This window comes from Notothenia rossii (genome assembly GCF_949606895.1).
Source record: "Notothenia rossii genome assembly, chromosome: 1".
NCBI classification, from domain to species: domain Eukaryota; kingdom Metazoa; phylum Chordata; class Actinopteri; order Perciformes; family Nototheniidae; genus Notothenia; species Notothenia rossii.
This window is the reverse complement of record NC_136912.1, coordinates 77,776,236-77,800,356: the sequence shown is the minus strand read 5'-3', so window position 1 is coordinate 77,800,356 and position 24,121 is coordinate 77,776,236. Positions and strand designations below refer to the sequence as shown.

The 24,121-nt window shown below is 40.1% G+C and overlaps 1 protein-coding gene across 3 annotated transcripts in view; it reads right to left on the bottom strand.

Moving 5' to 3' along the window:
• Window positions 1-20,538, bottom strand: part of acsbg2 (acyl-CoA synthetase bubblegum family member 2) — a 30,728-nt gene extending 10,190 nt beyond the window's left edge. Inside the window, exons 1-5 of one of the 3 annotated variants that reach the window (XM_079680187.1) lie at window positions 20,392-20,538; window positions 4,551-4,665; window positions 3,196-3,317; window positions 1,628-1,899; window positions 275-363 (exon numbers count right to left, since the gene is read on the bottom strand). In XM_079680187.1, coding sequence (XP_079536313.1) covers window positions 275-363; window positions 1,628-1,899; window positions 3,196-3,317; window positions 4,551-4,665; window positions 20,392-20,437 — 644 coding nt within the window. In that variant the 5' untranslated portion in view covers window positions 20,438-20,538. Of the gene's footprint in view, window positions 1-274; window positions 364-1,627; window positions 1,900-3,195; window positions 3,318-4,550; window positions 4,666-12,636; window positions 12,821-18,884; window positions 18,945-20,391 lie in introns of those variants that run through there. The other 2 variants (XM_079680189.1, XM_079680188.1) reach the window with 2 other exon arrangements.
• Between the last annotated feature and the right edge of the window lie 3,583 nt (window positions 20,539-24,121).

Genomic DNA, 24,121 nt, shown 5'->3' with positions numbered 1-24,121 from the left:
ATTGAAAGATAATCTTTCTCTATCCTACTTCAATACATAATTTTTCCGAAATAAGGTCCCATGGGGCGGAAGTAGAAGGGCGTGACTTCGCCACTCTATTGGGCTGAAACCCATTAATCATGAATTGGTTGACATGTGAAGGCTCTGCTGAACTCACATTTCAAGTCTTGGATCAAACCACTCTGTGTTTATGTGTGCATGTCCTCCATAACAGAGCTGAGTGAGGGAACACTGCGCTCATCGCTTACACATTCAGAGTGAAGATGAAACTCACCCTGCTAGAATAGCTGCGATGTCAGAGATGAACCACTCGGCCGAGTTGAAGCCGAGGATTCCGACGCCATTGCAGCGCTGCAAACCAAGCTGAACAAAAACAAACACTTTTTAAGTATAAATTAATGAATACATTGTTCTATATCCCTATAACTGTCTAGAGGGGGAAAAGGCAATGTAAATATTGCTATTGTACAATTCTTTGTATGTTTTAAGATGAAACTTGACACTGTCCTGTGCAAGTTAAGAAGAAAACAATTATTTTCCTTAAACATTTAAAAAAGTAATAATACAATAAAATAGAAATGACTGATATGATATCAGTCCAAACCGGACTTTGTTAAACTCTTGAAACCTTTGGATACAGTTTTGAGCTGCCAGTGGCAGATCAACTTTTCTCGAGACGGATCAGAGATCAGGAGGCACTTTGCAATGACAGGTGTTGCTATGGAAACAGATATACAGCCGAGTGTACACATGAGACTGCCAGAAATGGGAATCGATACCAAGGAGCTTTTTTAAATTACTCAAGTATTTCACAACAGAGGGTACAATATGAGGTCTGACATCTGAAGCCCAACAGATCATGTTGCCTTGTCACAGGGTCGGCATGTGTGGAGGTTCAGGTTCAGTTTAGTGTGTGTGCTTAAGTTCAGAGACAACTGTAGGTAGGTGTGTGTGTGTGTGTGTGTGTGTGTGTGTGTGTGTGTGTGTGTGCACAATGCTGAGCCCGATTGCTAATAACTGTGTTGAGTCTCATGGTTAACAACAAAGCACTCTGTACTGTACGGAAACAGTCAAAGCTAATTTCACCCCGACTCCTTTGTGATGCGTCATGTGTTGCTGTACAAAGCTAAATGTCGTTTGGTCGAAACAAAATGGATTTTTGATACTACTGTGCTCACTTTAAAAAAGGTAGGGTAAAGGTTGTGCAATCGAGAATTACTTGATTTTACAATTAATTTTGTTGTTGTTGAAATTAGACTTTGAGGAATTGCTCTAATTGAGCAACACCAATTTTCCCAGGATTGAACCTGGCAGTGTAGACAACAAATATAAAATAATAACCAAGAAAAGCAAAAATTCCTCCACTTTAAAAATCATTATGAGGAACAATGCTGTTGATTAACTATTCAATTAAATTGCTTTACTGCCCAGAAAGCTGAACATATACATTCTTTGAGGCTAGACAGTAAAATCAATAATGCTTCAGAACAGGAGTTGTTGGTGGTTTGTGCTGCTAATATTCTCCCAAAGATGATTGTAATGAAAACTAAAAAATGAATACGGTTCAGATGATTGTGTGACCCTCTCGTATAAGACTATGATTTATATTAGATTCCTCAATGGTTACCTTAAGGAAGCTCTTGGCAGCGGTGCGGCAGGTCTGGTAGTATTCCTTGTAGTTCAGGCTCTTCTGCTGCTCGCCCTCCTTCCAGCTCAGAGCCGTATGGTCCCCAAAGTGCTCCACAGCTGAGGTGAACATCTGGTTGACGGTCAGAGGGGTCTCAGCAGCCAGGCCAGAGTCCCCCATCCTCAGTTTCACCTCAGCGTTGCCCTGAGACGTCCACAGGCCAGGCTCTCCTGCTGCGTGCACCTGCAGGGAGTTTGGGCGCTGGGTACTCACTGGATAAAAAAACAAAAAATTAAAAGAATAAGCAAACAGTTGTCATGAAATGTTCCCAGAAACATACAGAACTGAATCCTCTGCTTTTCACCTAATATCCACGAGAGTTGTAACTGACACCCAGTGTAATACTTGTTGTGTTACAGTGGATGCCACACATCCTCTGGCTATCCTCAGGATACACAGCGATAAAAGATGGAAGCCATTACCTCTTGTTGGCTAGATAAAGATTTCTTAGAAACAGCGAGGTCAATAGTTCAGTATTTACCAACCACAAAGGCTGTTAAGTGTTTTACAGAAAAACACTGAAATGAAACACAAATGGTTATTTTATTCAACTTTTCATTTGACTTTTATTTGAGTGCCTTCATAAATTAAATGAATCATTATTATTAACAAAAACGTGAATCAGATCATCATGCAGAATGTAAGCAAGAGTCCATGTCAACCAAACTTTTTGAAAGAAAAGAAAGTCGATCACAGTTTGCAGAGGAACTTCCTGGTTCAACTCGCAGTCACATACAGGCCACGGTTGTGTGAACCCACAGTTTCCTGTGCACTGAGGGATTCTGAGCAACATCATAAGTGAGCTAACATTTTGTTGTACTTTGGTTTAGAGAATCCATTACACTTAAGTAAACACACTCTGAAAGAAAAGATAGTCAGCGAGCAGGATGTTTTCAATAAACGATGGTGTGGTGACGGATGAACTAAATGATGGTGGATTTATGGCCAAACATACCCAGCTGTTATCAGTACAATTACTCTTTTCTTATGGACTCGACCAGCAGCACTGAAAATATGATTTTAGTGTATTACCCTGTAAACACCAACCACATTATAATCTATTCACCAGATGACCACAGACCTAATTTGTCATGGTACGATTATGAAGCTTCTCGTAACTACATAACAAAGTCAAATATAAACTTAACAAATGTCATGGAATAAAAGGAACTAGTGCCAGGATTTTCCCTCAGTGACTTAGACAGAAAGGAATGTCAAAGTGCTAACAACGAAAAACTGGACAGGAAAAGGGAAGTGCAGTTTGTTGTGCCAAAGAATGTGCAGTTCGCTCACTTTGATTTGGCTCACTTCCTGAGGATAAAAGGTCAGAGGAGAAAACACATCTACAAATGCTGACTTCAGCAACTAGAGCCAACATAGTGACTGAAGCCAAACTAGAAAAGTTATTTATCTGTGTATAGCTTAACAAACGGCATTTGGCTGCACCACCCTCAGTTCATAGAGGGATGAAGAGTGAACACATTTAAGCTTCACTCATTAGCCCTCACCTGTTTGTGTGTTTGACGTCCGTCCAGCAGGGACCTCTGTCATCTTGGTGCTGCTGGCGGCTTCATCATGTGCACCAATTTCCTCTTCCCTTTCCCCTGCGGACTCTTCCCCCGAAGACTCACTGAGGACAGGGAAAGGAAAATATATTAGCCACTTAGCACAGAGGGAGAGCTGATTGTCATACCCTGGGGGAAACCCAGAGGCAGAAATCGAAACCTGCTTTGAGACAAGCATCTGTGGCTCCAAACCAGCGTTTCTGCCAGGGGGCCGTCTTACCGTCATTTGACGCCCTTATTCAGCTCGGGACGCCCTGAACGCGAGCCGAGGGGTCCAAAAATATTAATAATTCGAGAGAAGATCGAGAGTTTTTCTCGCTTGAAATGACGAAAAGGAAAAAGGACATCCCGCAGTTGGAGGGGCAAAGGAGTCTGGTGGGATTATTTTCGGAGTATTGAAGATTGTTTCCCCGACATCGAAGGTGCCTGCTACAGGACAACACGGAACGTGCGCGATTTGGACGCAATGAGCGGGGGGGGGGGGGTTTTAGTGGAGCACGCGCGTGAGCTGCGAGCACTGGAGCCTCGCAGCGGCGAAACTGAGGCTCTGTGGTAAACTGTGGCAACATGAAGAGCCGTTTGGGAGCCGAAAGAGCCGGCGCTTTAAGAGAGCCGAGCCAAATGATCCGGCTCACTAATGTAAAAATACAGTATCTATAAGGGACGGCTCGAGTCAAAATTCAAGACAACCCCCCCCCTCGGGGTGGACGCCCTCTCAGCCCTGGTCTGGTGGAAACACTGCTCCAAACACAAACTGAAAATATATATTTAACCTTCAGGTCACAATAATATTCTCAAAGTAAAATGATATCTCTATTCCATTACATTAAAGCTTCAAAACCGGTAAAACCACCGTGATTACAAGGAGACTACACAATAACTAACATTATGTGCATTACTACTGAGAGCTGGAGCTCCACCCTGGGTGGTGTAATCAGATCTCATCTGCATTTAAAATCTTAGTGAAAGGCAAAGGTGCTTGTGCAAATAGAGAACAACAAGCTATCATGAAAGCATGCCAAACCTTCTCATTCATCCTTTACATGGGAGCACCTTCACACCATCACATATTTCTGTGAGCAGCTGAGCAAAAGCTGACATTAACATTTTGAACTCTTTCACTGAATACTTTTTAGAGCAAAGATAAACATCATTAAATTATGAAAAATAATGAATAAAGCAGAATCTGTTTGTTCTTCTTCCTATTTTTGTTCATCACGTGACCCCTTATATTTTCTTCTAACACCAAGTCAGAGAACCTAAGCTCATGTTCAGGTAGTGTCAAGATGTGGACGTACTTTGCTGTATCCACAATGCCGTCGAGGGAGGCTGCACAGGAGGACTCCAGGAAGCCGCCCGCTCTGTGAGGCTCCGTCACGGCTTCAGACATGGCGTGGGGCTCACAAACTGTCACTGTGAGGAGAGAGGAGGGGATGGTTAGCTGCTGTACTCTATATGAGACAGGCACAAAATCAATTATGGCTGTTACAGGGGATAACTTCAGTACAAGGTACATACTGTATACAACAAGACAAAAACTAAATGTATGCTTTGGAAAGACAAGTAGTTGCCGACTAGGTATTTTGACAATCCATTTCCAGCTTTAATTTAGTACAACTATGATAACTAAAGTTTGTTTATTTTTTGCACATTATGATTGAATGTGTTTGTTTTTATAATGGCGAGGCCTCTTTGTAGCATGTATCTAATTCATGTGACAAAAACAGATTCATTATGTCACTATTTTCAGAGAATCAAATGACTAGGAACTAAATCGTTTGTTGTCAACTATTGACTAACATGTCTTAGAATATGTTGAAATGACAAGTATTGACATAACTGATATAAGGACAAGAATCATAATATCAGGGTAAGTTTTCCTTTTTTTTTACTTTAGGAAAACTAGACACTCTTTTGAGAAGATACCTTATGACCGAAAAAAAAAAAATGACAGCATAACTCCCCTAATTGCGAGACAGTCACGCCAATGTGTGACTGACAGCCGATAGCTTTTAGTTCACAGAAGACTCAAACCTGAGTGATGTTGGCAGCAGGTCTTCTTGGTTATGAGACATAAAATACTTTTGTGTAAATATTGTGATGGTGACTGACCAGTGCCCTGTACTACGAAGCCGGATAACTCTGGGTTTCCGGTCCTACGACGCTGGTTCACTTCTTACCGGGGAAGATCGCCATGGTAACTAGTGCTGAACACCAAACCTGCTCCATAGCAATTCATAGAATATCACCTCCCATCTTCAGAGCAATCTGACTATTATAACATTAGCGTTAAGAAACCTTACTTAAATATCTGCCACAACATAAGTAACCGGATCAAAGTAACATTATGTAGCCTACTACATCTCCTACACTGTGAGTGCAGACCTCGATGTGTCCCATTATCATTCATATCACATCATAATATATCATATATTTCCTTATCCGAGTCAGCTTCTTGAGCCGTATCTGGCCGTACAACACTCACAGTGTCTCATACTGTATGCAGAAGTATTATTTAAAAACACATTAAGTTGACGAAACACTCGAGTCAATTGTAATTAAAGTCAGATCCACTCGTGTTTTAGATGGGGTGCCAGTGATATCATGAAACTGTTAATGTACGAATTCAAACACTTTTTTTTTTACCAGCTGTACTCACCTTGCAGGTGCAGCTATGTGGCTTTTATCCTGGATAAAGTGTTTAAGTCATGGATGTTTAAAGTTTAACTTCAGCCCCTCTCCATTGCTCTTCTCTGTGATCCCCGCATTAGAGGTATTTTCAGAAATGGGGTAGAACAGAGAGCTTCTCTAATTTATCTGTGTCTGTCCCTGCAGCTCTCTCTATCCTTAGCTCATTTGGTGCTGTATCTGGTTATAAACTAAATTTAAGTAAAAGCGAATTGTTCCCTTTAAATAGAGCGGCGCGTGAGTTCCCTCTACATAGTCTACCATTTAAAACTGCACTACACAGCTTCACTTACCTCGGGATCCAGGTGACCAATACATTTAAAGATCTTTATAAAAGCTAATTTTGCCCCCCTTTTGTCCCGCGTACAGGAAGACTTTGACCGCTGGTCAGTGTTAAATCTGTCTCTGGTTGCCTGAATTAAATTCTATAAAGATGAATATACTCCCCAAATTTCTATATTTATCTCAAACTTTTTTTCGTAAAACTGACACTATTATTTCTAACTTTATTTGGAACAAGAAAACCCCAAGGATACCCAAGCAATTTTTACAGAGACCAAAGGCGCGGGGTGGACTTGCTCTGCAGAATTTGAAGTTCTATTATTGGGCTACTAATCTGAGAATAATACAGTCCTGGCTGCAGTCTGACTCACAGCACTCTCTGCCTGTTTTGCTTGAAATGGAGGCTGCTTCCTGTAGTCCAGTATCTCTACTCTCCCATTAAGACCCCCTCCTCTGCTTACACTAAAAATGTAATTGTCAAAGCATCATTGAACATTTGGAATCAGTTAAGACGTTTCTTTGATCTCCAAACATACTCTACATTAGCCCCTTTAACTGCAAACCATGTTTTTCCTCCACCCTTAGTAGATAGCGCATTTACTATTTGGTCTAACCAAGGCATTAAAACATTCAAAGATCTTTATATTCACAACACAATTGCTTCTTTCCAACAGCTATCTGATAAATGTGCACTAGAGCTGAACGATTAATTGATTTTAAATTGAAATCGCGATTTGAAATGATGCGATTATCAAATCGCAAAGCCTGCGATTTTTTTATTTTTATTTTTATTTTTAAAAAATTGTTATTCTTGTGTGTCAGACATCCACACCAATCAGAAGTGCTGTGCTCCACATGTACCAGCCAATGTTAACCAATCAGAAGTGGCCCATTATAGAAGGTGATAGACAAATTGATCCAATCACCTGCCAAGTACATTTACTTCCAATGGAGCTTTCCTAGATGGTTTGGTGAAACAAACCATCTGAGTCAGGTTAGTAATGCTCCATCACATGTTTCTATTACAGGGTGAATCTTAAACTGAAGCTTGACTTTAAAGCAACCCAACGGAAGTTTCATGTAAGTATAGTTCTTTCACTCGTAGCTCGGGCTGCGGGGGTGCTAGAGACGGAAGCAGGTTGATACGACCTTCCTAGCCGGAGATATGGCCGCATTTTACAATAAACTTCCGTTGGGTCGCTTAAAAACAAAAATATCGCAAATCGAATCGCAATATTTGTCAGAAAAAAAATCACAATTAGATTTTTTCCCAAAATCGTGCAGCCCTAATGTGCACTACCTAGCCAACATTTCTTCAGGTATCTACAGATTCGCAGTTTTGTTAATAATAGTTAATTAGATCACTGTCAGAAATCACAGGAAAACCAATTGCTCCTAATGCTATGACCACACTGTTTGGTGTAACCCCACCCACATGGCCACTCTCTTCTCTGGAGACAGCCTACATAGCCTTTGTTACTTTACTAGCCAGACGCCTGATATTGCTCGTGGGGAAATCTCTAATATCCCCTTCACACACCTTGTGGTTAAAAGAAGTCCTAAATTCAGCCAAACTCGAGAAAATAAGGTGGATACTGAGGGGCTCCCTGGGGAAATTCCACAAGATGTGGAACCCCTTCTACAAGTATATACGGCAGCTGCCGGATGTCTCTGTACAATAGGGTGGTGGACCTGCGGTGTTAAACTGTGATTAGTGGGCGGCTGACTGACCAACAAGTGCTATGTTTTTATTTGATATATTTGGTCTTTTTGTTCCATTTATACACATTGTTTGATTTCTACTCTTTCATTATGTTATTAATAATGGACTTAGACTCAGAGCCTTTAGATCTTGATTTTGTTGTTGTTTTTCTTTGTCCTGTCACAGTCCTTTGTTTTATTTATTTTTTGTTTTCTGTCCTGTCAGACTTGAATCATAATGTTGTCACCGTACTTGTCTGCCAACTGCTATTGTGCCGTCTGTCTGTCTGTTTGTTTATAAAAAATAAAAATAAAAAAAAAGTTTAACTTCTTCATATTTGTCTAATATCATCAGTATGACGCTGTGATGTCAGTACGCTTATCCATGTTTGTGATTGGTCAAATGTTGCCAACACCGCCCCTTTCACGCGAATGCGCTCTCAGCCGGACGGTGAAACCCTGGGTTGATTTACCGAATTGATAACCAGCGTCGTAGGACCGCTTAGCGAGATCGCATTTGTTAAGGCCCTGGACACACCAAACTGACACCAAAGAACACGTCCCGAGGGACCCGACTGTTGTGTCACCTCACGTCTCCTGCGTCTTGGCCAAAAAGTTGCACTGGAACCATAGACTGTATATATAAAGACTGTAAAGACTATAAAGACTAGGGCTGCTCGATTATGGCAAAAATCATAATCTCGATTATTAGGGTCAATAATTGTAATTGCGATTATTAAATGTGATTATTCATTGACTTTGAAAACATCCATTTATTGGAGAAAACAAATTTGAACAGTATGTTTTTAACAGTTGATTACCCTGAACTTTAAGTATAATTCAACTGAAAAACCAAGAAAAAAAAAAAGCTTAACAAATAAAATATTAATTTAAATAAATAAATAATCGTTTTATTTCGATGTTGTTTTCATAATTGTTGCAAGCCAAAATCGTAATTGCGATTAAAATATGATTAATTGAGCAGCCCTAGTTTCCAGTGAGAACAGCTGTGAGGTCCGTGCAGAAAGCAGAGCAGTGGGTATAATATATATCACTCAGTATAACAGGCCTACATTACTTTCTTTATTTGTATGCTTTAGTTTAGTATATCTACAAACAAAGAGTCGATATTTTTCTAAAACCATTTAGTGCAACACATAAAATACACAACGGCTGTATCCTGATATCATATGCTTTAGGAGCTGTAGGTGCGTGTTGTACAGTGTCTAGGTGCGTGTGGTACAGTATATGTGTGTGCGTAGATGCGGCGGACAGACAGGTCTCAGTTGGTTTGGTGTACTATGCTTACTTTTAATACTTGTAAATAAAACTGTTGGCCGTAATTTCTCAGCCAATCAGAGTGATTTATTTTGCCGACAGCCTCCGCTACCGATTCACCATGTTTAATCGGGGGCGGAAGGTGTCGGCACAGCCGAAAAGACACGACGGTGCGGGACACACCAATCTGAGTAGGGCGACAGGACGCTCATCGACGGCCAGACATCTATCAACGGCCGAAATCGGCTTGGTGTGTCAGGGCCTTTAGGGTTAGTTAAGCCAGATAACTCAACTCGATTCGAATTTCGTAGTACAGGGCACCGCTGATATCATATACAAATAAGGAAGAACTGTAATGCGCACGGCACAACTGCTTACATGTTTTCCACCTTTATAGCCGACTTTATGGGCTGCTAAACAAACATTGTATTTGCTTTTACTACGACTGCTCTGTTGACAGAATTTGGTTGTGTGGCAACAGTGTGGGAAACATATGGAGCTGTGGAAAGTGAAAAGTCCTGCTACAGATAACATTGTCCAGCTGTCAACAATACACCCAATGTTTACATTGCTCCACCCTCTCAAAATCCAATGAACGCTTTACATTCTAAATAAAAAATACATATGAGGGTCAACAATTTTTTTCCTATCAATCAACTTGCATTAATAAGGCTGCAATAGCATCTTGAAAGGGAATGGGTTCCATTTTAAGAGAATAGTTTTCTGCATTGGCCATTACCTCATCACAGGAAACATGTCAAAGCCTCCAAACAATAACGCATCACCACTCGGCCACCATAAAACCCACACCTCCATGGCGCTCATTCATGCCCCTCTGTTTGCTCACACAGGTCCGAGCTGCTGCTGTTATGTTTATTTTAGCAGTCTGAAAACACATACCAGCGGCTTCGTCTGCCTATTGTGACGGCAGCCTATCATGACTCTCCTGTCAGGGACAATTGGGCTCCAGAGAGGTCAGAGAGCAGGAACCAAAATATTTTCCATCACGCAACCACGCCTTCTGATATATAACTACAAAAACAGACCAACTCAACATGAGCGAATTGTGTCTAAAATGGCCGAAATACCAGCATCCCTGAAATTCTGGACCTTGATGGATCAGCAGGCCTCCACTCAAGCTGTCATCACTGTTGTAAAAGAAAATCAATCCTACTCAAGTCATGTGACAGTGGCCAGCTGACCCCATACGGAGGCCACAAGGTCTTTCAGCCCAGGGGACATATGTCACAGGGGGATCTCTCACCATCTATGCTATTTCTATTTGGCCTTCCAATGCAGCTGCAGATACCTCAAAGACACAGCTGTAATAGCAGTATTAAAGATAGTTTAGTTGAAGGTGGATGCAGGCGGATGTGTGACCTTGGGTGTGGTATGGGCAGAGAGATATCCAAAAAATCCCCTCCTCCTCCTCGTATGTCTTTAGGATGAGTCTGTTTTGTCTTCATGCATGGGGTTGAAGGAATGAGATGGGTGAGGGGCCAGACAATGATCTTAAGTAAAGGTTCAGTCACTTGTACCCTCAAGGTCAGGACTACTTTAGCCTAACATCAGACCTGGAAAGGCCCTAAGGCTGTTTCTTGTTTGCTCCCTTGTCATTGCGGCAACACTGTGTCCATTTTGGTCCAATGTGCCGTTGTTCACATGAGCTCATCACGTTTAGATCACCATTTAAGCTGAGATGCATTCTTCTGATTTAGCTACGGTGTGATCACCCCCTGCATCTTTTCAGGCAGTGACACATGCCTTACAACATTAATCATATGTCCTCAAGAGTTACTGAGCAACTTATCCAGGATTGCTCAAAAATAAAACTCATGCCTTTTGATGTAGCTATCACTTCCAGATTTGTTGTAATCCATTTCTGGTAAAGGTGTGGTTTACCGATAGAGAAACGTTTGTGGGCTTCCCCTAAACTTTCCTGCTTCCTAATTGACCTTGGTTTCGCTTAGATTTGTGGGTAAAGTTTAATTTGCCAATCAACTGATATTTAGATTGTCAGAAAATAGGGAAAATGTAATCCGAGTGCCAATTGGACTTCTTCAAATGTCTTGTTTTGTTTGATCAACATCCAAAACTGAAAGATTTTGAATATGCAATAACATAAAAGTTAAAGCAGCAGACTTTACCATGGGGAAGCTGGAACAAGCAATATTTTGGGGACAAATGACACATTGGTTGTTTGTTTTTTTTAGAGCCAAAATATCTGTCGTAAACATATCCATATTATTTGTTGTGTTTTATTAATTTTCAGCACAGTTAACGACCAGGATTAGTTGTCTGAAAAAGACTAAGCCCTCCGACATCATTAAATGCAACCGCATTCATGCAATCGGGACAGGATTAAAAATGTAGAGCAGAGTCGTGTGCAACAACAGCGGTTGATTCAGAAAGGGAAAATGCAACAGTTTTAAAGACAACACCACTGTTTCATTATCGATTGGTGTAGAAGAGTGCCTTGTTCATTTAGAAATCAGACAACTATCACAACCCAGACTTAAGACTAAAACCTGAATGTTAAAAAAGGGTCTCTTCACAACACAATAACACCATGCCTGCAAACTTCAGTTTGGTTAATCCCCTGTCAAACACAACAGACCCACCCCTCCCTTTTGTTGTGTCTCTTTTCTCATGCAGTCTCCCCTTGTTCAAGATAACAGCCATCTCCCCTTGACTGTCTTAACCTAATGTCACCCAAAACACAAGAGAGATGAACAGATTTCTGTCAATACATCCTCTGATCGATCTGCATCCTGGGCCAGCTGCTGCCTCTCAAACAGACCCCAGCAGAGCACTTTCAAGACTGGGCTTAATCTTCAGCATCCTCACTAAACAGCTACCAGTCAACTTTTTTGATACAGTTTCAAATATTTTTGAGCCAATGCAAACATTTTTATACAAAAAAAGAAAGAAGGGGAAGGCTTTAAAGGCATCCCTTTAACAATAATGGTCATCTGGCAGATTTAAAAACAGATCTGCAGGGTTACACCCTTTTACAGGAGACCATATGTTCACATGTTGCAGAGACACACAATTCACTTCTCATTTTCTATTAACATTACCAGATTACATATTGTATTAAAATGGTGTATTAAGCTTTTACATTCACGCTCAAAAAAGGCAAAAGAAGTACCTCTTTCATTGAAACTGTTAAGGGAATACCACAGGCAATTACTAGGGGAAACCACAAATATGGCATTAAACCTAAAGAAAATAAAAATAAATTAACTGATAATAAGATATATACGCAATTGTAGTATCATGCATGAAACCTACATATTGGCAGGCTGTTAACTCAGGCATCATCACCAACCGGTTTCTAACCAAACCTGATCAGACTGAGTGAGAGCTGAGCTAAGGAGGGCTACTGCTACATCACATCTCCATTAAATAAAACAAATACATAGAGCTACTCACATTGCATTGTTGGAAATATTGTTTTCCCCTGGTTTGTATTTCAGGTTTTCCCTGGAATGGTCCACTTTCTCCTTTAGATAAATGAGTTCTGGTCCTAAACAATCGCGCACACAAACACGGAGACAGACCACTGTTTCTACAACTCCAGCAGCATATCATTCATTTTCAAACACCAGCCGGTTGTTTGACCCCACCCCCTGAAAACCCCACCCAGCACAGAGTACGCTGCTTCCTCCAGACACACACCCCTCCCTCCTCCATCATCCCAAACCAACCTGATTGGCTGAAACTGCTCACCCCACACAAGATCCATTTTCCATATAAGGCCACGCAAGGCAAATTAAAAAGGTGGAGGGGGGAGTGGAGAACTCTCTCGCTCACACACACTCCACAGATGATGCTATGAAACTCCAACACCATCCCCCTATGGAGATACTCCCCGCACGTACACACTTTCACACACTTAAACACGTTGCAGGCGCAGCTATGCTGGGTTACTCTCGGACAAACTGTAACTCCGGTTTCTGAGGGCAGACTCAGATTGCAGCTGTGCTACTTTTTCACTTTTTGACTTTTTGACCTTTCATTGGTGGAAATCATTTTTGTGCACAATGCAAAGACGCCCACTCGTTGACCTACATTCATAAACATATTACACATTTATCTCCCACCTCCTTTGCATAATTCCTCAATTTTAAGACATTTGTAATTGGTTTTGGCTGTAAATATGGATAATTTACGATTTATAATCATCAGGAGATTATGTTCTTGATTAATGGACTGGTTGTTTTATCTATCAAGATGTAAAAGAAACGCTATAGTTACTTTACAAACTCAATATATGATGAACTCCAACTAGAATATGGAGCAAATAATGTTAAACTTTATATTAATTTATATTACATGCTTAATCAATTAGTGGACTAACAGAACTTTTTAGCAAATCCTTCTCATCAATTCTAAAGCAAGAATGTCTAACGGCTTTTAAAATAAGGGGATATGCAACTACAAAATAATGTATGCATCAGCAGGGAAAATCAATTGATTTTTAACAATGTAACAGTCACAGGGGCTTTTTTTTTTTTTTACTATTGAGTACTTCTTATATTTTATGTTCTGTTTACATTTGTATTTAGCTAATAATAATTCTATTAGCGACATTTCCAAAGCAGTACTTTTACCGCATGTTGTATTTATATATAGATCACACACCAGATGCCAAAGCTTCTTATCAAAATAAAACTGGGATCAATGCATTGCAGCAGTTTTCCATATACCTGAACGAATGAGAAACCTCTTCTGACAGACTGACTTTCTCAACATTGTGACAACATTACTCTTAACAATGTTTGCAAACCGGATTTTAGGGCTGTCAGCCCAATTACACTTAACAAGCCAATCGTGTTTTTCTAGTTCTTTTGAGCAATGACCTGATATACAGGCTGCTTAACAAAGACAGCAGCTCAAGAAAGGAAACGACAGCAGCATGAGGAACATTAGTTAAAGGAACCCAATACCCATATCATAAATGGGTTTGCTGTTGGCGAAAATTACTATTAAAAATAAATAAAGGAGTGACAAGGTAAACATTACTACTTGCAAACGTGCCGGGCTCTGTGAAGTTTGGGTGGAGACTCACAGCCAATTAGACATCACATTTCAAATTCTTGTGTGTGTTACCAAATGAAAGTAAGTTGCCATTTATAGCACAGTAGAAATCTTTTCAGAAATACACAAGCAACACTTGCGGTAAACAAATAACCACTCTCATTGCTGGTGGATTAACCTAAAAAGGAATTTCCTTTGCAATATTTCCCCCCAACTCCCACCTCTATTGTTCAAAAGGTCAAATAGGCGGAAGAGAGCACGTTTCTGCTCAATCTTATTTCCTGATTGAGAAATAACTCCAATATGGCTTATGTGAAAGATGACTTTTTACATTTAACCTAACAACAAGATGTTTGTAATGACAGATGAAAGCTATTTCAATAGAAATAACTTGGTTGTACTTTATTGCCAGTCTTATTGTTTAAGTCTTATCTTGTTCTTTAAATATCTGTTTATACATTTTCTTTGATTGTATCATTGAGCAGCAGGTACAACTGCATTTCATATGCAATTCTGTATTGTATAATGACTATAGGGTGACACAACGTTAAAATAAAATCCCCCCCCAAAAAAAGGTAATTCACATGACACTCTGCAATAGGAATAAATTGCATTATGCACAAGACATCAATTTAAGCATGCGTCAGAATAAAAAGATTATCTTATTATTTTCTTGTGCCTACTTTTTATGGTAAGTCTACAAATATTCCACGTGTATAGATGTTGTCATCACTGCTCTATAGAAAGATCAGTCTCAGCCAATTGCCATGAGAGACGAAAATGCAGATCCACCGCACCACAGCATCACATGACATCCAGAGGCAGAGTACTCATGCGCAAGCGCTAAAATGCTGCAGGATGCGTTTAGTGCTGATGCACCCTGCACTGAGGTTACTGTCGGTCAGTGACATCCTCTCTCAGCCCTCACTCTGCAGAGGCACTGCTGTGAATAGACGCTATTTGATCAAATGTCAAAATCCAATGATGCAACATTAAACATTTACACTAGTAAGATCAAAAGTATTCTATTGCGCTAAGATTTCTTATCTTTGTTATATAAAAAGATAAGTCTGTCCTAATGTTAAGTGTTAAAAAAAATACCTTTTAATTTATAGAAAAACACCACATTTTAACAGCAATTATTAGGCTTATAACCTTTAGCACTAAAATAAAATGACAAGGGACATTTTTGTTGTTATTTAGATGGATTCTTTCAGTGTTTTATTTATAAGTCCTTTATATCATTGGATAATCTCATTAGAGCATGTTATGAGTATGTTAATGTTGGAATGTTTTTTTAAGCATAGGCCTATTTGATAGAATGTATAATCCATAATGCAAATAATTGATCAGATGCAAAACATTGATCAGATGTTTGAACATACATTTAAACTAAGGTTTAAAATTACTCGTACATTTTATCTAAAATGTAGAGTAGAAGTATAAAGTAACAGAAGAATACTGCTAAAACCAAATGAATTTGCGTACACTTGGTTCTCACCACTGGAGATGAAATGCAGTCTTTGTAAACAATAGCAGGTGTGTTTATAAAACAATATAGCAAGACTGCATTAGTTTGATATCTGTAAAGATATTTCTGATGAATTACATTTAAAATGTATAAAACACACATCATGCAAGAAGGCAAATACTGCATGTGACTTTTTGTAACACCGGAGAGGAGGGACTCATTCGGTCTGTATGCATATCTCCAATAAATATTTTACTGCCAACGACTGTTTTCTGATCAAGATAACAAAAGCCAGTTTGTACAGTACTGCAGTCGAGTTGTGTTGAGTATTGTCTGTCTGCATATTTATCTTGACATTTCACATTTTTTTAAAACACGCGTTAATATTTATTTCAACAAATATAAATATCCAATTCACACTTGATAATCATCTTTAATAAATGTTTATATTAATTATAGATACAAGGTTAGAATACACTCAATGTTTCTTCATACAAGAGTTTTAAATAAAGTTCAAATGAAAAGATTTGAAATGTATTGATACAAATCAAGGATACTAATTACTACAAGGACAATCACACTTTAGAAGATTTTATTCTAAAAGATCCAATACAACTACTCCCAGAAGTCTTTAAAAGCAAAGACTCATGGCACATATAGTGCTCATAAAAAAATTAAAAAAAGTTATCTTGAGAAAAATGGGATGTGTTCAAATGTAACCATCCAGTACAGTATTAAGAAAATACATAGTTTAGACGATTGGCAGAAACTTCAATAATATGTGTCAATGTTTGTGTTTTTAAAGATCTCTGAAGTTGCTAGCGGAGCAGATGCTAACCTAGATAGCTAGGGGTGGGGGTTACCTCCGTAGACCAGGGTTGCGTTCCGATAATCCAAAAATCAGCTCCTAAATTCTAACCCTATCTCCTATTCCTTTACCTCTGAGTGAAACGTCACGGGGTTAAGGGATAGTGGATAGGAGAATTCAAAAGGACTTAGGAGAAGAGACTGCGGTATTTTAGAGCAGTGTTTCCCAACCGGGGGAAAACTGTACCCAAATAATGAATAATGCATCATCTGTAATAATGTAACCAAAATTGGGGGCATTCAAATTAAGTAATAATTTGCTGGCTATATATTATTATTGGCGCGGCGTTCAGCTTCCCGCCGGACTGTCAGGTGTTACATCATCATCATTGTAGTGGCTCGCTGGTTTTCTTGCTAGCTAGCAAAATATCAACATCCTATCAAGTGAATGCGCTGGTGTTTATTGAGATCAAAATTGCTGTTAACATAATCATTATGGATCAATGGCTGAGTCGAGCTGGTTCATCCAGAAACAACAGCACAGGTGATACTGCTGAATCAGGAGAACCCGTTCTCAAGAAAATAAAAACAGAAAAGGTGAAGAATCGTCAGTCTGGTGAACATTATGTGCTCTCCGGGTTTACGGTCACAACTACAGAGCGACCGCAGCCAATGTGTTTCATCTGTGGCGACGTGCTTTCTAATAATAGCATGAAACCATCCCATTTACATCGGCACCTTAGTACTAGACATCCCGCCTGTGTGGGCAAGCCTGCAGAGTTTTTCCACCAAAAGCTGGCCGAATTTAAGGGAAGCCAAGAAAAACTAAAGAAAGCGACATCGGTCTCAACCAAGGCCTTGGAGGCATCTTATGCCGTGTCGCTACTCGTTGCTAAATCGAAAAAGCCATTTACCATAGCCGAAGAGCTAATCTTGCCTGCTGCTATAATTCTCGCAGAAACTATGCTCGATAAGAAAGCAGCTGATGTCCTGAAGAAAGTGCCGTTGTCAAATAATACTGTGTGCCATCGGATCGACGACATGGGAATTGACATTATTGACCAAGTGGTGGAAAAATGTAAAGCGTCTGGTACGTTCGCTTTGCAGTTGGACGAATCAACGGATGTCAGTGGGGAAGCACAACTGATTGCGTTTGTGCTTTACAAAGACACTTTGGAGATGAACGAGCACATTCTGTTTTGCAAGAAACTCACGGGGAGAACTACCGGAGAGGACGTTTTTAACGTTATTGACAATTGTTTCTCTCAACACAAGCTGGATTGGAAATCCTGCTCTCATGTGTGCACAGACGGCGCTGCGGCGATGACCGGCAGAGTAAATGGATTAATGGCCCACATAAAAAAGGTAAACCCTGACGTTACATGGACGCACTGCATGATTCACCGAGAAGCATTAGCTAGCAAGAGAATGAGTCCAGAGTTAAACAATGTTTTGAATGATGCCGTAAAAGTGATCAACTTCATACAGTCCAGGCCTTTGAATCATAGACTGTTTCAGTCACTTTGTGAAGACGGTGGGTCAGAACATAAACAGCTCCTGCTTCACACTGCTGGTTATCCCGAGGGAAGACGTTACAGCGGCTGTTCGAGCTACGCAATGAAGTGAGGGCATTTCTGTCGGAGCACACACACCCACTTGTGGCTATGTTCGACGACGCTGACTGGGTAGCTCGGCTGGGATACCTCTCTGATATGTTCAGCAAACTCAACCAGCTGAATCTCTCTCTTCAAGGTAAAGACACAAATGTTCTTAGCTTGTATGACAAAGTGTGTTGATTCATGGAGAAGATCAAGCTCTGGCAGAGCAAATGTGAAAATAGGATGTGGGATACAAGTTGTTTCCTGCAGCTGAACGCATACATTGCTACTGGTGAATGTGACAGAGCTCCAATTGTGAAAATAGTACACACACATTTGTCCAAGCTCAAGAATGAGTTCAACTCCTACTTCCCTGATATTGACAACAAGTCATCCACACTGGCCTGGGTGCGTAATCCATTTGTGACGTGCATTAACAGCAGCATTCCCGCCAGACTGCAAGAAGACCTCATAGATGTGTCCTCAGATAGGAGCCTGAAGATGAGGTACTCAAGCACACCACTGACACAGTTCTGGTGTGGTGTGGAAAATTGGGGAAACATGCCCTGAATGAACTGTTGCCTTTTGGGTTCACATACCTGTGTGAGTTGACATTCTCCGCCATGACCCACATCAAGACTAAACACAGGAACAGACTCAACTTGGAGAATAACCTGGTCACAGCTGTTGCAACAATCTCCCCCAGACTCACAAAACTGATGAAGGAGAAACAGGCTCAAGTGTCACATTAATTGATGAGTTACCTTACAAAAATATCCTCCTCTTCTCTATCTCTCCTCGTCACTTCTCTCCTTCTTCCACTACCAGGTTTCACCTTAGCCACACACACACACACACACACACACACACACACACACACACACACACACACACACACACACACACACACACACACACACACACACACACACACACACACACACACACACACACACACACACACACACACACACACACACACACACACACACACACACACACACGACTATTAATATATCCTGGGGATCACCACGATTGATTGCGTAGTAGGGGGTACTTTAGGTTGGCTTGAAATGCTTTGGGGGTATAGTACTCAAAAAAGGTTGTGAACCACTGCTTTAGAGAATCCGAATGCACTTTCACTATCTGACGTGTTTATGATGCGCCAGCGGACGTCATTGTGTGCGTCTGCTGCTGTGGTGAAGCTATGGAAACTACAGTGTTCTATACAACGGACTACATGGATGTTTAATAAGAACGAGGGACTCATCTAGAGGCTCTGCACCGTGCTCTGATGCTGTTGTTTTATGCTTTATGAACGTGGACAACAGAGAAACAACCAAAGTTGTAATTGAAATAAAAAAGGAAATTGAAATGTATGCTCGTCACCCTCTCCCTCCGGTCCACATTAATACAAATGATCCCATATGTATGATTGTATAAAAATATCTTTAAATCAATAAAAATGTATTTATTATAAACGTTAGTCCTTAACACTTATCACTGTGTATATCACCATTCAAACATCTTTTAAAAGTTGAACAAACCCCACACAGCTCAGTGAAATGTTGATTTTATTTGATCATTTCAGTAAAAACTAACGTTCAACGTTTTGATTATAATACTGATGAACGTTCAAAACAAAGCACTTTGGCAACTTACCACATACGTTTTAAAATGCTTAATAAGCACCGTAACTTTCATGATATCATTTCTCCGTCATAATCGTTTGTTTCCGTGAACGGGACGCAAATGCTGCGGCTTCAAGGCATTGTGGGGCAGCATTTTCTCCTCTCCTTTCGGTAAGGGAGGTCCAGTGGTTCCTAAGCTAAATTGACTATTGGAACGCAACCCTGCCGTTGGTGCTGCTAACGTGGCTCCGCCATTGGTTGGGTATCGTTGAATACGCTTCCCGGTTTAATAGAAAAATGGACAACATTTTGAGCACGGACGTATAAGGAAAAGTTACTTTTAAGTCAAGAAATATGAATAAAGTGTAAATATGCCTTCGTTAACCTTGTAGTCATTCGCATGTTTTACGTTGAACTCCCGTGTGAGGATTTCCTTCTCAATTTATTCAAGTGAAGCGGTTTCGCGGCGTGGTAACGTTGGAAACTTAAACAGCTTTAATACACACAACACTAATTAGCTTGACATTAACTGCCTCATACAAACAATAGCGTATACAGACAACGTCACTTATGCCACGGATACTGATGTTAAAATAAATGAGGTTAATGGTATTGCCTTAAATCATACGACATGACTTACCCACGAATATGTTAACAATGTTGACAGTGCCTATCCTTTCCTGCATGTGAGTGACTGTCAGCAGCTTGTGAGCGCCTCTCTTCACTGGCAGAAATTCACATTCAGGGCGAGCTGAGCTGCTGCTCTATGGCACCTGTTGGAGACAGCTGTCACTTTTATAGCTTCAGACAACAAACAGTGGACATTTCCCCTGCATTTCATGTGAAGTATAGCCTACCGGATACTGTGGAGTCAAAGCTCTTGTAATATACATAGTAAAAACAACGTGGGCATTCGGATATGGGAAAACTATAGGCTGTGGTCAGGAATATGTGAACTGTGAATACTCTCGTGGCTCCAATTCACAACAAAGTTTTCGAAATGATTAACGTTTTAATTCTTCACTGCCATGGAAATATGAATTGAACATTGTTTTTTCAAAAACATATTAAGGAAAAAGAGGTTTGTTTTCTTTAGAAAATATATTGCATTGATAGTATCCAGTAAAAATCAGAACAAGCTTTTTCCAAACTAAATATAAACTTGATACATTTTTTGTTTTTGTACGAGATGTGGTGATATTTGAGTTCATCTATTCTGTAGCCTGGTAATAATTCCTGATATTATACAGTTACTTCCAAGTAAAAATGTGAATGTAGACAGAAAATATGCAATGTTAAAAATAGGATAGTCTTTGATATTTGATATTTTAAACCTGCTTTTGATATTTGGAATATTTCACATCGACAACAGGTAGCTCTAAAACATTATTTTGTCCTCCTTTCTCGTATTGGTATAACAGGCTTTTATCAACCTCAATTTTTAGCACCAAAATGCATATACAAATACAATTAATTACAATCAAACAATAAAAGGTCATAGACAATTTGACAGCTTTATCTCTTCACTCTAGTTTTGCCCTGTATGTACTGTATCTCAGTGAGGCATTTGTATTCCATCTTTAAGAAGTCCTGATAAAGTTATCTATTCATCTGACACAATGTGACTATCTTGTGTCACAAAATAGACCTACAGTGGGGCAAAAAAGCATTTAGTCAGCCACCAATTGTGCAAGTTCTCCCACTTAAAAAGATGAGAGGCCTGTAATTTTCATCCTAGCTATACCTCAACTATGAGAGACAAAATGAGAAAAATAAAATAAAATCACATTGTCTGATTTTTAAAGAATTTATTTGCAAATTATGGTGGAAAATAAGTATTTGGTCAATAACAAAAGTTCATCTCAATACTTTGTTATATACACTTTGTTGGCAAAGACAGAGGTCAAACGTTTTCTGTAAGTCTTCACAAGGTTTTCACACACTGTTGCTGGTATTTTGGCCCATTCCTCCATGCAGATCTCCTCTAGAGCAGTGATGTTTTGGGGCTGTCGCTGGGCAACACGGACTTTCAACTCCCTCCAAAGATTTTCTATGGGGTTGAGATCTGGAGACTGGCTAGGCCACTCCAGGACCTTGAAATACTTCTTACGAAGCCACTCCTTCGTTGCCCGGGCGGTGTGTTTGGGATCATTGTCATGCTAAAAGAACCCAGCCACGTTTCATCTTCAATGCCCTTGCTGATGGAAGGAGGTTGTCACTCAAAATCTCACGATACATGGCCCCATTCATTCTTTCCTTTACACGGATCAGTCGTCCTGGTCCCTTTGCAGAAAAACAGCCCCAAAGCATGATGTTTCCACCCCCATGTTTCACAGTAGGTATGGTGTTCTTTGGATGCAACTCAGCATTCTTTCTCCTCCAAACACGTCTAGTTGAGTTTTTACCAAAAAGTTCTATTTTGGTTTCATCTGACCATATGACATTCTCCCAATCCTCTTCTGGATCATCTAAATGCTCTCTAGCAAACTTCAGACGGGCCTGGACATGTACTGGCTTAAGCAGGGGGACACGTCTGGCACTGCAGGATTTGATACTGATAACGAGTTCAAACAGGTGCCATTAATACAGTTAACAAGTGGAGGACAGAGGAGGCTCTTAAAGAATCAATCAATCAATCAATGTTTATTTATATAGCCCAATATCACAAATGTTACATTTGTCTCAGTGGACTTCACAGTTTGTACAGAATATCAGTATGACAATACGACACCCTCTGTCCTTAGACCCTCACATCGTACAAGGAAAAACTTCCAGAGAAAACCCAGTTTAAAGGGAAAAATGGGAGAAACCTCAGGGAGAGCAACAGAGGAGGGATCCCTCTCCCAGGACGGACAGACGTGCAATAGATGCCGTGTGTAAATTGAAAAGATAATACATTTGCAACATAGGTAGTCCAAATGTTTGGAAATGCATGTGTGTATAATAGGAAGATGAATCCATGAGTATATCCATCCAGGACTTATGATCCAGGACCACAGCCACGACTCAAGATCCAGGACTCGCAATCCATGACACAGGACCGCAGGATCATCCATGACTCCGGATCCCGGCGTATATAGACACCAAAAAGAAAGACATTTGGGGAAGCTGGGTTAATCGGAACATGAGAGTACACAGGTATAGACAGAGAGAAGGAAGAAGTAAGATGTCCCCCGACAAACTAAGCCTATATCAGCAAAACTAGGGGCTGAATCTAATCAGCCCTAACTATAAGCTTTATCAAAAAGGAAGGTCTTAAGCGCACTCTTAAAAACGGATAGGGTGTCTGCCGTCCGAACACAAACTGGAAGCTGATTCCACAAAAGTGGAGCTTGATAAGAAAAGGCTCTGGCTCCCATTGTACTTTTAGAGACTCTAGGAACAACCAACAACCCTGCATTCTTGGAACGCAATGCCCTGGTAGGACAATAGGGTATAATGAGTTCTTTAAGGTAAGATGGCGCCTGCCCATTAAGGGCTTTGTAGGCGAGAAGAAGAATTTTAAATTCTATCCTGTGTTCTATAGGGAGCCAGTGTAAGGCAGCCAGAACAGGAGTAATGTGGTCCCTTTTCCTAACTCTGGTTAGTACACGAGCTGCAGCATTTTGAATCAGCTGAAGCGATTTGACTGACTTCTTGGTACACCCTGATAATAAGGAGTTACAATAATCCAGCCTTGAAGTAACAAATGCATGGACTAGTTTCTCTGCATCGTTTTGAGGCAAGATATGCCTGATTTTTGCAATGTTACGTAGATGGAAGTAGGCGGTCCTTGAAATTGATTTTATGTGGGCGTTAAAGGATAAATCCTGATCAAATATAACACCAAGATTCCTTACAGTCTCACTGGAGTCCAAATTAATGCCATCCATAGTTAATATATCTTTAGATAATTTGTTTCGTAGATTCTTCGGGCCAAGTACAATAACTTCAGTTTTGGTCGTGTTTAACATCAAAAAATTTAAGGTCATCCACGTTTTTAAGTCCTTGAGGCAGTCTTGAATTTTATTTAGATGATTAATTTCATCAGGCGAAGAAGAAGAAGAAGTTACAGGTCTGTGAGAGCCAGAAATCTTGTTTGTTTGTAGGTGACCAAATACTTATTTTACAGAGGAATTTACCAATTAATTCATTAAAAATCCTACAATGTGATTTCCTGGATTATTTCTCCCCATACCCCATAGTTGAGGTATACATAGGATGAAAATTACAGGCCTCTCATCTTTTTAAGTGGGAGAACTTGCACAATTGGTGGCTGACTAAATACTTTTTTTCCCCCACTATATGCTGCCACCATGTGATGAAGATCTGAAATGCAGTTAAAGAAAGCTTAATAACACCAAGAAAGGGAGTACATTCAAATAAGTATA